Raw genomic sequence first — 18,026 nt, 5'->3', positions numbered from 1 at the left:
TGTCTATCATAGAGTCACACTACAAAACAGTGCGGATCAGTCTGTGCGTGCGCCGGGCGGCTCTGGCTCTGCGGCTAGGCAACCAAACTACCTTCTGACAGTTTTATTTCAGAGAATGATATCAACTGGGAAGACTGTTGGGGTGTGTACTGATGGAGGCCGGTCAATGTCGGGCCACTACCAAGGACTGCAATCTCGCATTTGGTCAAAAGCCCCAAACGCTCTTTGGACACACTGTATTTACATCGAGAAGCACTAGCAGCAGCAAAATTAAGTCCAGAGTTTAGTGCAGTTATGAAAATTGTGATACAATTTTTATTATTAATCTTTTTAACCAGACCAATGGAGGCCCGATTTTTTTCATAAACTGTGTGATGAGACAGGTGCGCAACACTCATTGCTTTTGTACTATAGCAGTGCGCCATGGCTATCTCTGGGCGATTCTCTGCTAAGAGTATTTCAACTGAGGCAAGAAATCCACATATTTCTAATCAAAGACAATAATGTTCTTGCAGTGTTCCTAACAGATATTTTTCAACGTTTGAACATCCTAAACAAGTGTTTGCAGGGGAACAATATGTATATTTTTCAATTGACATGTAAGTTAAAGCATTCAAGAAGACTTATGCTTTGGCCAAACAGTTTGAGGAATGAACTCCAGGTACAAGGAACTAAAAAGTCGAACAAGCCCATTCCTCCCATTAGATCAGACATTGCTCATTACTGCTGCCATGGTTTGCTTATCATGTTTGCTAAGTGTAACATTTTTCAAGTAAGCACTTCATTCATATTCATGTCATAAAATTTCTATAGAGGTATAAGAAATAACTATTAAGAATATAAACTAATAGTTTGATTATAATAAATAATGCAATGCAAAAAAAATAAATTATACTAGGTGCGCCGTCAAGCCATGTCTGTACTCAAAGGGAGCCGTGGATCAGGAACAAACTTCTGGCATAGTCTATACTATCGACTACGGTACATTTTTTTCAAATAAGTGGTTGTGACAATTCCAAGTCTTACTATTCATGCATACAATTTAGACTGGGAGGTTAAAGGTAATTTGTCTTCAGCTAATAAAACTATGAGTGTAATGTTCAAACAAATTTGACATTTGTCTTGAAATGGTAGATTTTGAAAAAATTGAATAAATATGTTATCGACAAATACATTTGAATTTCTGTTTGTTGTAACAGTTGCAGAAGAGAGTATGGCCTTGACTTTCCTCATATATTCACGCCAGAGTGTTCTGTAAAGCACAACCTTACAAACTCGGATAAAAGTATTTATGCAAAAGTCACTGCTGAGGATTTCCCAAGAATGTTTACGGTGGCAAACCGCGAAGTCTGGCTTTGTAAAAATAATGTGAGTAGGCATACTGTATTTCATTATTTATTCTCATGCTTACATAGGCCAAAAGTATTGCAAACATAATTGGAAGCTGTCCCTATTCTTATCTATCCACAAATACAGAGATTTATAAAAATAAAACATCATACATACTAAAAATAATAATATACTGGGATAGAGGCCACTTTGGGGTTAGCATTTCATTGAGTGATACGCACGGTGAGACCGGCTCAAACGACTGCCTGTTCCCCTGTTTGACTGTCTATCATCTTGTTTATTTGTACTCCCAACTCAGCTGTTCGGTCTGCACGTGCCTCATTGCCATGGCAACCGCTGACGCTAAATCTAGAGCTTGGCAGTTAGTAGCCGTCATTCTTCCGTACCGCCAAATTTAAAATTAGGAGTTTCGCGCTTACTTACTGTCTGTCATCTATGAACTTTTCAAATACTTTTTCATCACTTATCATCCAGTTATCTTTGATTGGAAAACATTTCGCAGTACAATTATCATTATCATCCTACCAATCACAATAACCCTTTTCGAAACCTATCATTCTCAGGAGCTTCCTTATCACCACCTGCCACGAAAGCTCTCTTGGCGCATTCCTTTTTTCCTTCGTTACCCATTCCTTCTATTAATTGCTTTTATCATTGCTTCTTGTCTCGAATTTGAAATACTCACCAGGCGAACACGGAATGATCTAACTAAGCAAACCTCCGAAGAGTGAATGCATCTAGGCGAGGGATTAATGCACGAACAAGTGTTTGATTTAGCTATGGGAATTCATGGTGCACTTAGTGTTATAACTTCTCAGCACTTAAGTGATGTAATCATAGATGCTGTTCCCCATCTTGTAAATACACTGAATCGTTTGGATGCCTGTCTGATGGTAAATAGCGATCTCCAAGAATTTCTGTCTGATATTGCAACCAGAAATTCTCATTTGAAAAAGAGACTGGAAGATGGAAAGAGGGAAAGAACACTATGCTTGGACATCTCTTTATCTAATGAAGAGAAAGCAGAGAACTAAATTTAAAGCTAAACTCAATGTTCAATATTATTGACGATTCAAAGGCAGAAATTTCTTCCAAAGATGCTATCATAAAGCTATCAGATCATAATGCACAAATTGCTTCAGAGAAAATTTCGAAATTGGAAAGTGAGTTGAGATTAAAAAAAATTAAAAGTTCGTCTTATTCCACAGGTCATGATGATTTCATAACGCCTAGAAGTACAGTGAGGGCTACCCCTTTATGAGACTAGTTCTGTTAGCGTAAATAATCGATTTTCTAGTTCCTCCCTGAATGTTTCATTACCACCCTCATCTAAATCGAGAAAAAATATAACGAAGGCACAAGTTCATGAATCTGATACATTTGTGAATGAACTTGAAAAAACTTCTTCAAAAATCAGTGAGATTGACTGTTTTGTCTCATAGTCACGGTAAACAGTTGAGCAGATACTTGCAGCATTTGAGTGACGAATTCGAAATATTTGTCTACACCAAGTCTGGTGCCAAGCTGAAACATATTATCCAAGATGGACTGCAGTTCGTTCGTGACTTTTCTGTTGACGATACTATCATCATTTTAGCTGGCACAAATGATCTTCACATGAATGAGTCATTCCGATTGACCCTTCTACAAGGAATGGATTGTCCTCTCCAACTCAATCTTAATACAAACATAATTATTGTGTGTGGTGTGCCGTGCCAATATAATGAGCCTACTCGCAACGATGACATACACTACTTCAACTCTCACCTAGCTCGAATGGTGCACAACTATGACGGAGTAGCGAGATTTCACTACTTGGACATCAACGCCTTCCTTCAGAGAAGTCATTCAATGAAACATGACTTACATTTTTATAGACGTGGTAAAAGACTTCTCACAAAACAATTGACAGCATACTTGAAGCGGACGACTGTGAGTGATTACTCTCCTGCTGCATTGGTGACACAGGCTCCCTCAGGGAAGCAAGTAGCGGGAATCCGTGAAGTGCCGAAATCTCCTGAGATTCACCACATTGAAGCACTGGTTACACCCCCTTCAACAAAGTCTCCCGTATCCTGTAGTCCAGCTCCTGCCTGGAAATTACCAACATAAATTGATAGAAAATACTTTCCACTTCCAGTGAGCTCAGCTGGTACTTCATCGTTATCATCGATTAAGTCAGTTTCAAATGCCCTAGATTCTTCTCCCCTGATTGACTTTAGCTTGGACACTGTATTCTCGACTGAGGAGTGTAAAATGTCCGATGATAATTCTGCTAACACAATAATTGATGACTCTAGTGGAATCTCCATACCCGATAAACTTTTTTTATAAATAATGGAAGCACAACTCAGTCAAACTCTGTTGTTAACAAACATGTTATGTATAATCTAAGAGAAGAGTCATTCAAAGTTTTCCACTGCAATATTCAGGGTGTGATGCAAAATAATGAAATTGATGAGTATTGGATATGCCTATTCACCCCCTAGGTTATCTAATATTTGCGAAGTATTGCTACAATGCAGACTAGCTACAGCCGGGTATGGGTCGGGGTCAGTGTCCGTACTGACTGGTGGAGATACCGGACCTACACTTCTCCCCCTATCCTGATTCTTTACCCTCTTTTTCTGTTGGGAGGTATTCAACTTGAAGGAAAGAGTGTGTGCCTGTGCCGTTGCTGGCCGATTCGGTCCTCAGCTCTTGGAATTCAGGGTGGGTGTTAAGGTAGATTGAGGTAACCCTAACCAAGGATATGGATCCGGATATCAGATCCCTATGATTAATTATATTTATAAAGGTAGTATGCAATCTGAACCAACTGCAAGCTGACGGCGGGCAGACTGGATCTGTGAGCCAGGAAAGAGGTTCCACTATAGGATTGAGAGTGAGGGCTATGGGATAAAGGTATGGTGGAGACTGTGGGGGTGTTAGTGGTATTCAATACTTTAGAATTTGTTAAGTAGTATGCAATCTGAACCAACTGCAATTTAACGGCAAGCAAAGCTGTACCTGCAAGCCCAGAATAAGGGTTATGGAAAGAAAGACTTAGGACGGAGTACAACCGGGAAGTTCTCAAGCTGTACCTGAGAGCTGGAAGGAATTTAGAACAGGAAGTGTTAGGAGAAAGAAAGAGGAAGTTTGTCGCAGTCTGATGACTTCGACCGGGAAGTTCTCATTCTGTACCTGATAACTGGAAGGATTTTAGAATAGGAAAAGTTAAGAATAGAATAGAATAGAATAGAATAGCTGCCTTTATTTTTACCTAGGAGGGCGGAGTTAGGGCGCAGCCGGCCTCTCTTACACTCAACCCTCCAATACAACACTAAATAATTACTAGATTAAACAAATCAAATTCAGAAAAAATATATACAATATTACAAACAAGGTGAATAAAATTATTAAAATACAAAAATAATAATCAAAGGAGAAAAAAAATAACGAAACCTAAATTATAATTGAGATATGAATAGAAATTGAAGAATAAAAACTGAAAAATAATACAATGTAACAAAAGAAGAAGTAGAAGTAGAAAAAAAAAGAAGAAGAAGAAGAAGAAAAAGAAGAAGGAGCAGAGAAGAAGAATAAGAAGAAGAAGAAGAAGAAGAAAAAGAAGAAGAAGAAGAAGAAGAAGAAGAGAAGAAGAAGAAGAAGAAGAAGAAGAAGAAGAAGAAGAAGAAGAAGAAGAAAGAGAAATAATAAATATCGAATTGTTTTGGGAAAAAGAAGAAAGAAAGAAAAACTGACCAATAAACCATTTGCTAGGTCCAGCCACCCACACCACCCCTGATCCACCTGAAAACAGCCGCGCCAAACCGACGAGGTTCCTGAATTAGCCTCAGCTCAACAGGCAATGTGTTCCACAATCCACAAGCCGTCACAAGAAAGGACTTGTTAAACATGACTGTCCTATGAATTGGGACAGCCAGTAAATGGGAACCATGCTGGGTACCACCCCGACCAATGTCACACAAGAAGTGAAAGTCTTCAGCTATGTACTTGGGTGTCTGAGTTTTTAACACTTTATGCAGAAAGAGAACCGCATGAAATGACTTACATTCATGTAGCTTCATGAGTCCAAGTCGGTCAAAGTATTCAGTCACATGGTCGTCATGTCTGAGGTTGAAGATGAAGCGGACACAGTAGTTATGCGCACGCTGCATCCTCTGTTGTAGTTGAACAGTCATGTCAGTAGTTACAATGTTGCAATAGTTGAAAACCGGGAAAATCAAGGTCTTCACCAACATAACCTTTGTTGAAAAAGGAATAATGTCAGAAATCTTCTTCAACGTCTTGATCCCAGCAATCACCCTATTGCATGTCAACGTCACATGGTTTGTCCAGTCCAAGGTCTTAGTCATAGTGAGTCCCAAGTTTTTCACGTCTGAGCTGTACTCTAATTGTACACCATTGATTGTAATATACGGTCCATCTGTCAAGTCAAGTGTGTTCAGTAGTCTCGAATAACCAACCACGATTGCCTTTGACTTTGTCTCATTTACCTTTAGCCCATTATTACCTGCCCAATCAAGTAAACGTACTAATTCATCATTCATTTCATCTACTGTCGTGTTGAAATCTTTTTTATTACAGTGTTTATAGATTTGCAGGTCATCTGCATATAGATGATATCTGGTGGTTAGTAGAGAACAAGTCACGTCGTTTATGTATATGCTGAACAGTAGAGGACCCAAGACCGACCCCTGAGGCACTCCTCTATCTACATTGCGTCACTGTGAAGAGACACCCTCCACTCTCACACTCTGACACCGACCATGCAAGTAAGACCTTACCCATGCTACAGTGGTGTTTGAAAATCCCAATTTACGAAGTTTATACAAGAGGGTGGGGTGAAAAATGGAATCAAAGGCCTTACTAAAATCAATTAATACTAGAACAGTTAACTGTCTACCATCCATAGCCCCGCGGATATCATCAGCAACTCTCAGCAGAGCCGAGGTGGTACTGTGACCACTACGGAACCCCGACTGGAAATCGCTAATCAAACCAGAGTCATGAATGTACAGACTCATTTGGGAGTGAGCAATAATCTCCAGTACCTTTGACAGGACAGGCAATAAGCTGATAGGCCTATAATCTGAGGGAGTGAGAGGGTTAGGAATTTTGTTGAGAGGAATAACAATAGAGCGTTTCCAGTCTTCAGGAAAAACTGAAGTCATTAGTGAGGTGTTAATTAGATGGGTTAGGAAAGGAAGGATCATGGGAAGAAGGATTTTCAAAAACTTGATAGGGATACTATCAGCTCCAACCGCATTACTTTTTATTCTTCTAATAGCTAGAAAAACCTCCTGCTCAATAACTCCAGAAAAGTAGAAGTCTTCATTTGATCGGATTCCTGGTAAGGAATTATAGTAAGCACGGGCTTGGTCCAAACCTACAGGGATATCAGTGAAAAAGTCATTGAGAGCATCAAGTGAGTGAACAACGGTCGGTGGCTGCCTCTCTTTGCTGGCTCCAATCCCTCTCAGAACTCGCCATAATGATGATGTTGATGATCTCTTAGATGATATCAAATTTTGATAGAAGCCAGCCTTTGCGTTCCTGATCATTTGCTTACACGAGTTTCGTAAGCGCTTGTAACGATTAAAATCATCAGGAATCTTAGACTGCCTAGCCTTCTTACACCAATAATCACGATCACGCATCAAATGACGTATTTCCTCAGTGAGCCATGGAGCTGGGTCTCTGGTTACTCTGCGGGTCTTAAGAGGGACGTGTTTTTCATAAAGGAAGAGGATATTGTCATTTATTATGTTCGACATTTGATTTACATCATTAGTATTGAAAATGCTCAGCCAATCAAGATCAAATGTATCATCAAATAGATAAGAAGGTTAATATTGTTGTAATCTCTGTAGGTAATAATTTTCGGTTTAGGTTTAGGTCGCTTAATGTTGTAAACAAGGTAGATCAAGTCATGTGCTGAAAGTCCTGGGAAAGGGATCTGCCCATGGCTCACAGCGGATTTTTTATCAGCGACGGCTACGAGATCTAGAAGCGTGTCCGAGGTGGATGTATGGTGAGTAGCTTGGAGAGGCAGCAGGGTCATACCATTCGCAAAGAACATGGTAGTCAGTTGCACCTTGTCATAAGTGTCAGGTCCAAGTAAGTATGTATTAAAGTCACCCATGATAGCCACATGTTCATAGGGCACCATCAGCTCTGAAAGTGCCTCCTCAAACTCAGACATGAAGCCAATGTGAGGCGGCCTGTAGCATACCGCGATCAACATTTTGACGCCATTGCTCTTAATTTCAAAAAACATATATTCAGGCCTTGATGCACGAGAATTATCGGACGAAAGTATATGTACAGGGAGCAGAGCACGTTTAATGTGCGCGGCAACCCTGCCGCCATTTTTGTGCAAGCGGTCATTACGAATGAGCATGTAGTCATCAAGTGCAACAAGTTGATTCGGGATGACAGGCTTAAGCCAAGACTCAGAAACAAGTATAATGTCGGAAACACAATCACCAAAAGTGCATCTGAACTCATCTATGTGACAAAGGAGTGATTGGGCATTGACGTGAGTGATTTTGAGCTGATCGGGGAATGAGAGACCGCCTGCTTGAGGACATCGCCGACATAAGAGAGAGAAAGAGAAAGGACGTTGCAGTCTGTTAACTTTGACAGGTATGAACTCAAGCTGCACTTGAGTTCTCTAGGAAAAGGATTGGGATTTTCCTACTAGGAATTATAGCTAGTCCAAAACTGCTAAGCAAAGATAAATGCAGGGGTCACTCTACAGTATGATAACTGAGCAAGGGAAATTTACTCTTTGAATTTAAGGCCACCCTACTACAGAGAAGGAAACGCATATAAGCAACCAGTCCTAACATACAGTTACCTGAATCACCGTGGATCCAAATACAGAGAAATACAAACCGATTCTCAATTCCCGTATTATAATAAAAATGTTGTGAAGTGACAGAGTAGAGACTTATAAATTAAGTACTCTAAAATAACCCATTACAATCCGCGAATGATGCAGAACCTACCATTATTGAACTGAAAAGAGCCCAGTTAAATTTCCCATTTAACTGTTTGTAGCACAAACTTAAGATCCCTCCAGGTTTCTAAACCAAGTATAACTTGCTCATCCCCAGTGATAGGAGTTGGGAGAAATAACTATCAAGAAAGAAAATCCCCAAGGAAAATCCAACTCCAAGTTGTCCAGAACTCGCCCTACAATATTCTATTCTAACACAAAAAATAGAATAATTCCCTAGTAATAAAATAGTACTGGGAATGACGTAAGCAGAGGAGATTGCGACCCATTCACATGCTCCACTACTGCTAAACTGACCCTATCTCGGGTCTCCTTGAAGCAGTACAGGGTCGCGGAAAATTGGGAGGCCAGGGGGAAAGAGATTACCGACCAATAGTAGAGTAATACAGTCTTATTCTACCGACCAATAGTAAAGTAATAGAGTCTCAGAAGACTATTACACCACCAGTCATTTTACAGGGCATGATTCAGATGATCTTGATGCTAAGGGTCTACCCATTATGATCATACTGCTAATTACTATAATAAATTTGGCCGGTAAACAATCTTTCTATTCCAGAAATTTTATGAAGAACGATTACGTCTCAACCCAGTAGCCGCTTATTGCTCAGATGATACAGCTGCTGCTGCTGCTATGTTAGATACCATAACTTTCAAACTAGTAAACAAGATCTGAAATTTTCTGGTTCAGATGAATCCGCTGCTGATGATTTACAGGGGCTGTTGGCGATGATGATGATGTACAAAATAAATCCAACTGTTGACCCTATTCCTCTACTAAAGTAAAATGAATTCACTAAATTATATGCTGAATGACAATTCTCCATTTGTCACAAAATTCACTTTGTGACACCTCACTCCTACCATGGCAGGGGGGGGGGTTAGTGTTGAACATACAAAGCGACGTCGGAATTATCGGCCACCCCCTCTTGCCGCTCAAGACGCCTATCAAGGAGTGGCGGCAGCAGCACTACACCTCAGACCAGTCAAAACGACCTACGTGCCCGGTGACGGCCAGGACCATAGGAGTGCATGAAAGTGGCCTGCTGCCATCCTGCTCGGCCTCTACTAACAACACCAAAACCCACCAGCCCCTTTCGGGGCCACCAACATGCTTTCAGAGACAGAGACCCCTCTCCACCACTAGCCAGGCATTAATGGCCCATGAGGGATAATATTGTAAACCTGAATGACTAGGTGAACATGACTATAAAATAGAAAGTAAAAGTCATATCACCCTTTCAATATATTCTGACACAACATGTTTAGTCATTTTCAAGTGTTAATGAACAAAATAAACAACCTTGATTTTCAACTTTTATTGTACATGCAAGTAGACCCGAATCACAAGGTGAGCATAGCTATAGATATACACTATTATCCTCATTACACACTCAGCTACGCTAAGCTGAAATACATCTTTGAAAGACGTAGCCGTCCTATCACCCAGTCCAAGCTACGAATCTGTCCCGCTCACACCAGCTTAACGTAGCTTACAATATTGGAGATAAGATTGCTACGTCTTCTGAAGACATATTGCAGCATAGCGTAGGATCTTAAACCTATCTTAACGCTGACCGCTCTCTGTGCGATAGGCCCACACCCTTATTATAAATGAATGCACTTTAATACGTGATTGTGTTTGATGATACAGAAATTTTCAATTTGTTGCATTAGCATGGTCCGATCTACCGTGTGGTCAATCTAGTTATTGGAAGAGTGCCAATAAAAAGCATTGAACCAGAAGATGACATCATTCTGATACATTCCATTAATATAACTGATGGAGTTAGTGTGATTTTTAAAGAAGTCGGATTCTTCAAACTTTATTCATTAGAACGACATGATTATGGTAAGTAAAAATAGTCCATAAGTATTATAGTATTAGTAGTCTATAGTATAGTATTTATTAGTAGTTTATTTATAGTATTTGTACCGGTAATTAAGTATATTTTTATAAGGCTTAATATGGTTCACTCTATTGTTCAATGGAATGAGTTTTATTTAGAACATGTGAAAGACCACTGTGAAGTGGGAAGATAATCTTTAAAGATAAAATGAAACATATTTCGATTAGCAACAATACATCAGCGTTGCCAGATTGTGTAAAATTACGTGTTTCTCAAATTTCAAATTGAATCAAAGATCTTGATGTAGAATATTATCCCCGCTATTCCATTGGTGCTGAAAATGTTTCAGAGTTGAATGGTTGAGAGGAAATTGAACTTAATCAATTTATTAATTTTTAAGCGATAACGTGTTTCAATATAAATATTTTGAGGAGTAAAACCTATCTCAATTTGGGCATGGAATGGTCAAGTGAGAACAATAGGCCTATCTCTTCTTTCAGAATCATGAGATGCAGTAATACATTTTTTATTCATATCATTCATACTGTAGAATTTTGTTTTTTGAACCAAGGTTTTGCTACTTCATATTGGTTCCTATAAGTAATATTTTATGCTATTTGAATGATTGCATGTTTTTGCTTTCTACTTTATATAATGTTACTGATATTTATTGCATTCAACTCCAATTTCATATTAGTTTCTGTTCACAGAAACCCCATATATACTAAAAGAGGATGATACTGTCAGGGAATCGAAATTAGGAAATTCTCTGTTTTGGTAAGAAGATATGGCACTGAAAATTTACTGTTACATTATTTGAAAACTTCACTGAATAGTTATAACACTTTTCCAGGAAATATAGAGAATAAATTCAACCACTATTTCTTCCACATTCATCACAAAAAATGGTTAGAAAATTTGAATTAAGTAACAGAGAGGGGAAGTATCAATTTTATCAAAACTGTATCATTTTTTATGAGCTTCTGGTGGTGCTCACTCCAATGTGACAGCGTTCCTTATGCTTCTGCCTCATATACACCATGGCCCACGAAGAGGTTTAAACGTTTAATTTAAAATTATGTGCTCATTCTTGCAACGATTTTTTTCAAAATTTTGCACAGTTTACAAAATAGGTTCTGGAAATATTCTGGAAGAATTTCAAAAATTCCAACAAACTTCATGGCCATTGGTCATGGAAGTGATGTTTTAGATTGACCACCCAGATCGCCAGATTCAACTGTTTGTGACTTCTTTCTATGGGGCTACTTGAGGAGAAAATTTCATACCCATAGCTTTAATATTGATGAGGAACTGAAACGATCAATAGAAGAGTAACTTCTCCAGATACCATTGAGTTTCTTTGTGAGAGGTTACAAATCATTTCTCAAGCGCTGTTATCAGTGGGTTGCTGTGGATGAGTTTCAATTTTAATAATTTTTGACTTTTAAAGATTTTCATTAGCCTTTGTTCTAGTTTTTACTTTCCTTGCCCTATTACCGTAAGTAAAGAAAGTATTGATTTCCGGGAAAAATTGAGGTACCCCAATTTCCAAATACCTATACATTTCAAGGTCCCCAAGAAAGGTGTGTGTGTGGTGTGGTGTGGTGTGGTGGTGGTGGTGGTGGTGTGTGGGTGTGTGTGTGTGTGTGTGTGTGTGTGTAAGGTGGTTTAACAAAAACACCTTTTAATATTTTTAAAGTATCGTTCTTCAATTTGCCACCATTTTGTTTTTATGAAGGTTGGGGGTTTGAAATTTTCCCAGAATATTTTTAGAACCTACTTTGTAAATTGTGTAAAATTAAAAAAAGTTCGGTGCATGAATGGGCACGTAATAATATTAAATCAAACTTGTAAACCTCTTCGTGGGGCATGGTGTATTATAATGAATACTTGCCATTCGAAGAAATACTGACAATTCGAAGTTAATCTCACCAAAGAATATTCTGTTCCTTGAAATTCCAAACTCTTTTTCTTATTGGATTGAACATGAAAATTGTAAAATAGTAGCCTATAGATGAGTCTCAATGCTGATGGTCCATTTTTAATAACTTTTACGTTGAAGATAGATGTAAAACTTTTCATATAGTAACTTTTCATGTTCGAGTTCAATATTATGAAGTTTTCGAACTCTCTTCATCAGGGATGGCAGATATAAGCTACCAAGAATGGGAATTTATAAGAATATAATCAACGCAAAAGGGTATGACCTGAGAATCGGATCTAAAACAAGTGGACCATTAAGTACTAATGTTAACAATCTTAAATCCAGGTGAGTAACGGAATCATTCCAGGTACTGTACAAGGAATCATTTTGAATGTGTCTAGAAAGAATTTCCAGGTAGGCCCTAAAAGCCTAGTCACGGTCTCACGGGTTGATTCCCGCACTGAAAAACTATGACAGTCTATCTACTAGACAGTTCTCATCTGTACCGGTATCAACTGTTTATAATAATTATAGTGATTCAACAGACATCAATAATTCATTCATTCATACTTCATACAATAATGGTATGAGCACACAGGCATTCCGATTTCTGCAGTCCATGATCTTTCTATGGTCAAAAAATAGTGGTGGTGAAACACAAGTATTGAAGTTTGATTTCTCGATATTGTAGAAAAACATGATACCTAAAGTGAGGTCTAATCTGGTCCGCCATCTTGGATCTGCCTTTTTGAATGCAACTTTATGTTTTTAAATAGGAAGGTGGTGATGTGATACATGATTTCGATACGGAATTTCAAAAAAAAAAAAAATTAATGGCGAAAACCGCACATCGATATCGCAAACCGTTCAGAAGATATTCACATTATCAATCAGTACCATGCAAATCAGAAATGAAATACATGAGTGTTATTGATTAATAATGTGAATATCTTCTAAACGGTTTGAGATATCGATGTGCGGTTTTCGCCATTAACTTTTTCTTGAAATTCCGTATCGAAATCATGCCTAACATCGTAACATCCCTAATCACACCCACCTTGGAATCACTTCTTTTTATTAGATACCAAGCCGTTCTCAGACTTTTCTCTCTTTTCTGCTTTATCGAATAGTATGTATGAATAATGTGAATATCATCAAAACGGATTGAGATATCGATATGCGATTTCCGCCATTCATTTTTACTTGAAATTCCCTATCAAAATCATGTATCGCATGACCACCTTCCTATTTAAAAAAATGAAGTTGCATTCAATATGGCTGACCAGACTTTTAAAGTCATCATAAAGTAGTTTTTTCAATTTGAGTAGGATCCCCAATCACACCCACCGTCAAATTACCTTTGTGTATGAGATATTAAGCCGTTCTTGGACTTTTCACCCACTCTGTATAAACATTAAGAGAAATGCCAAACCATCGACTTGAATCTTAGACCTCACTTCGCTCGGTCAATTATAAGAGTAGAAAACTCTAATCTCTTGCTTTTTCTTTCTCTCTCTTGTACTATTATTTAATAATAATTGAATTTAGTTCATATGTATACAGTCTCCAAGAATGTGGAACTCTGAACGTTTGACCGCTCTCTGTATACAAATAACCTTATTTATTTGAACTATACTCTTTCATTCATTCACTGATGGAATGAATATTTCTATGGCAAATTCTAATATTGTCATTCTTCCCATCTAGCTGTGGAGAGAGAAATTATTTTCATCAAGATTTTCTTACGAAATTGAGATTAAAAATGAAGGTGGATGATGTGGTTCAAAGCAATGAGTTGATTGAAGACATTGATGAGTCTCAACACTTCTTCAAGTACAAAAATAATAGGGTTTGGAAATGTGAGGAAAAAACAACTAATAAAGTGAGTGAATAAATAGTATTACCACTATTTTTTTTAACTATTCGAGGGAAATCGGAATATTCATCGAAACATTTCTTTTATCTTTTAATTTTGAAATTGGCCGTGATGGGTGGTTTCTCAATTACTGTGATATTGACTTCGAACTGTCAGCATTCCTCATAAATTGAACTAACACATCTCATTAAATCAATGCTGACAGTCCCAATTGAATCAGTTGTATGATGTATGAGTGACAAGTATTTTCTATGTGGGCTCCTAACCATCAATGACTATCAATATAAGATATTTAAAATGAATAGCAATATATTAAAATACATTATTGATACATATTTATAATGGAAGACTATTTTCAGTGATTGCATCAATCTTCAAGTTTGTTGAACGGGCACGGCGAGTTTCCACTTTTGACCTGAGGCTCGAGATATAGTGCCTACTTTTGTTTCAAGTTATTGTTATTCTTTAGTGTGTTTTATTTTTATGTTCGATGATAAATTTAGAATGCTTTGTTTAATTAATCAACTTTACATTTTCAACACATATTCTTTGAATGTTTGATATATATATATATTTTTTAATAATAGAATATTTTCTTCCGATATTCTTTTACTTATTATACAGATCGCCGTCGATTTCGTTGGACAATAGCAATAACTAGCTGTGATCAGTTTGATTCTGAGGTTAACTCATCTACTCTGGCTAATAGAGAGTAGATGTTCATCAGGGACATCCACGAAGCAGCCTGGGACAGCACTCCACATACAACAAAGAGAACCAGGCCTTCTGGTTCACATATCCATATCACGCAATGGAACTTATCCATGAGAAGAGGGAAGCGAGGAAAAGGTGGCAGCAAACAAGAGCACCAGTGAATAAAACTCATCCGAATTTTCTTGTTGATAAATTGAAGGAATGTACAAGAATGATATGATCAGTGAATATCTCGGAAACCTTGCTACAAATAGCTCTGATTATCCACTCTGGAAAGCTACAAAGTACACTTGAAAAAGTTATCAGTTCAAGAAACTCGAATCAAAACAATCAAAGTTAGTGGGCAAGAAATAACAAAGAGAAAGCTAGAAGTTCTGCTGAATAGCTGGAGGGTGTCTTCCAGCCTAATCAATTCCAAGGTTGTGTAGAAGATGACGAGATGGGAATATGAGAGAAATTCCAGCATAACAACAAATGAACTGATTTGAATCATCAAGGCAACCAGTTTTGAGAAAGCTTCAGTATTGAATGAAGAAGACTAAGAAATTTCAAAAACATAAGATTTATTGATACTTAGAAAGACCGGTCTCCAGACCAGAGATTGACAATGGTGTAATAACCGAACCGGTCTTTCTAAGTATCAATAAATCTGTGGTTTTTGACAATTTCTCAGTCTTTCCCATTCAATATGAATAATTACCACAATATCAACTTCTCAACTACACAAAAAGTGAAAGCTTCAGTAGCTTATATTGTGATCTCATTACTGGTAAAGTTCTGAAAAACTACCAGATACAGATTTGAAGAAACTCACAATTCTCATAAATGCAGCTTTGAGGATGAATTATGTGCCACTGTCATGGAAGGTAGTTGAAGTCATCATGGTCCCCAAGGCAGGTAAACCACCACATGATGCATTAAAGACCCTTATCTCTGGTATCATAATGACTGAGATATTGTAATAGTTTTGCTCTCCAGATTAAAACATGTTTTAGAGAGTTAGTCCAGGCGCTGGCTTACATTGAGCATACATGAGAGAGGCAGAGAATTGACTTCGGATTATGTTAGGGGGTCTTTAGTGTATATGAAACTCGATGTCGTCACGTCCCAGGGTGGTCGACAGCTTGGGGGGGAGGGGGGTAAGTTGTAAAAAACGCGCGTTTATAAAATCGCCTGTCCTGCAGTTACTATTCATAGTACAGCTTTCAATTTCTTCTCAATATTATGTACACATAACTGGCTTTCAATGTGGTCCTATACATTTTTGCGATAAACCGCATAGTTTTTCCGTAAAAAAATAAAATATCTCGAAAAATGTATTTTTTTATTATGGACTTTTTGTTATTTCTCGAATATTCAAGTAATTAGCCGACTTAGAGGAAAAGGCTCCCAATAAACGTTGTAGGCCGTTTCTTGCTGAATCCAATGATATATATAGTTTGGGGGTTACGATCATAGATGCGGCGGTGGGAGGGGGATAAGTAGCACTGTTACCCTGCGGCGCGGTCCTCCCCCATGATTAATGCGCGTAATGGCCTGTCTATCGCATCGCTCCTACTAGTCTATGCATTCAAATTATGTATTTCAGGAACGCTATCTTATGTATTTTCGGTCGCTGAACACGATTTTTCAACTCTCAAGCCTAAATAATTGATAATTCTCATCATAATATACTAATTATGGTCAAAATTACAAACTTCATGTCATTATCATTATTTATGATTACATTGTAATGATAAACCATCCTGTTAGGAATCCTCATGTGTTTCTCAGTCGATAAAAAACTTATATTCCATTAAGAGAGAATAATTATTCGATTTAGTTCAATTATCACTTTGTAATTGCGAAAGTCAAGTAATGGAGTAAGTTAAACAATAATATAGGCCAGGTACCCCATATAGAGCACCGTGTAACAGGAGTAAAATATTTTCTTAAAATAAATTTACAGTTGAAGCACAAATAATGCCAATTACTCCCATGTGATATGACTAAATATTTGATTACAAAGGTAATACAACTCTAAAGCTGCGTTTTCACCAAAGTTATTAAGGAGATGTTAATATAACTTCATCTATATAGATTCTATTAGATTGAACATAACTTATCATACATATGATGGACATATGTGTTTGCCAAGTTCCGTTCAATCTGATAGAATCTATGAAGATTAAGTTATTAACATTTTGTTAATAACTTTGGTGTAAACGCAGCTTTATCAACTGACTTCTGTAACTTATATCTACGAATAGATACTTTTCATCTGGCTGAGTTTGACTGATTGTCTTGGGGTGGTACTTGAGTGAAAGTGGAATGGGAGATATCTTTGTTGAATTTGAAATATTTGGAGAGAATACTGTTATAAAATCTATTGAGAGGAGATCAGTATAATTGAGGTGTGAGAGCAAGCAATCAATTCTATGAAACAACTACAAGGACTCATGAACGGTTCAAATATGAGAGATTGTCAAAGTATATTTGAAAGAAGTCAGGAGCTATTTGTGGAGTTTTTTAGAATCAAAATCAATGACTACTTGAAATTAATGACTTATTATTGTAACATAGTTTAAATTATCTTAAATTGTATTCATGCTCATAAGGAAGGACTCTGGTATTGCACATAGAAACTGTACGAAAAAAGATCCCATACTTTTTTCATTCAATCACACAAACTATGTTATAAAGTCTGTGTTATATCTAGAAAATATGAAAAAATACACATAGAAGTAGAAAATAATTTCCAATAGGGAAACATTAAATCTATACAGTCAATACATTGACTCTCTGTCAAATGAAACCTTGAAAACTAATAAATGTGACAACCGATCATGCTTTGGACCAAACCCTCATTCGATCATCCAAACTGAGTGATTGGAATAGCTAGTTCTTCAAAGGCTTTTCTAAAATGGCTGCTACTATATAAATAAATCTTCCATCAAAGATTCTGTTCAAGTGTGTTGATATCATTATGGATATCACTAGAGATTATGAAGAAAGTCATCTAATGAAGTAAAACAAGAATAATGAGAGATGAGAATGATTTCCAGAAGCATTATCTTCTCAGAGAACATAACATTTTTCTTCAAGACTCTGATGGACAACAGAATCTGCATAATGTTATCAATGGTCTGGAAGCAAGTGAAGAAGTGTGTGATTCTCCTTTGAACGTATAGAAAGAAATAGTTATTCGGTCTCCAACGATTTTTATCTGAACATAGTTGTGGCAAATGTCAAAGTGTATTCTCACCTATAAAAAGAGACAGAGTTCTTTCATTCTCCACGATGCAA

General features: G+C 37.4%; 1 protein-coding gene across 1 annotated transcript in view; it reads left to right on the top strand.

Annotated features, from left to right (window-relative positions):
- LOC111047681 overlaps nucleotides 1-14,045 on the top strand; it is a 40,974-nt gene extending 26,929 nt beyond the window's left edge. Inside the window, exons 7-11 of the mRNA XM_039422985.1 lie at nucleotides 1,200-1,368; nucleotides 10,055-10,229; nucleotides 10,938-11,004; nucleotides 12,368-12,496; nucleotides 13,859-14,045. Of these exons, the coding sequence (XP_039278919.1) occupies nucleotides 1,200-1,368; nucleotides 10,055-10,229; nucleotides 10,938-11,004; nucleotides 12,368-12,496; nucleotides 13,859-14,045 (727 nt within the window). The remainder of the gene's footprint in view (nucleotides 1-1,199; nucleotides 1,369-10,054; nucleotides 10,230-10,937; nucleotides 11,005-12,367; nucleotides 12,497-13,858) is intronic.
- The last annotated feature ends 3,981 nt before the right edge of the window (nucleotides 14,046-18,026 follow it).

This window comes from Nilaparvata lugens, chromosome 3 (genome assembly GCF_014356525.2).
Source record: "Nilaparvata lugens isolate BPH chromosome 3, ASM1435652v1, whole genome shotgun sequence".
Classification (NCBI taxonomy): domain Eukaryota; kingdom Metazoa; phylum Arthropoda; class Insecta; order Hemiptera; family Delphacidae; genus Nilaparvata; species Nilaparvata lugens.
This window is presented reverse-complemented; position numbering and strand designations above follow the sequence as displayed.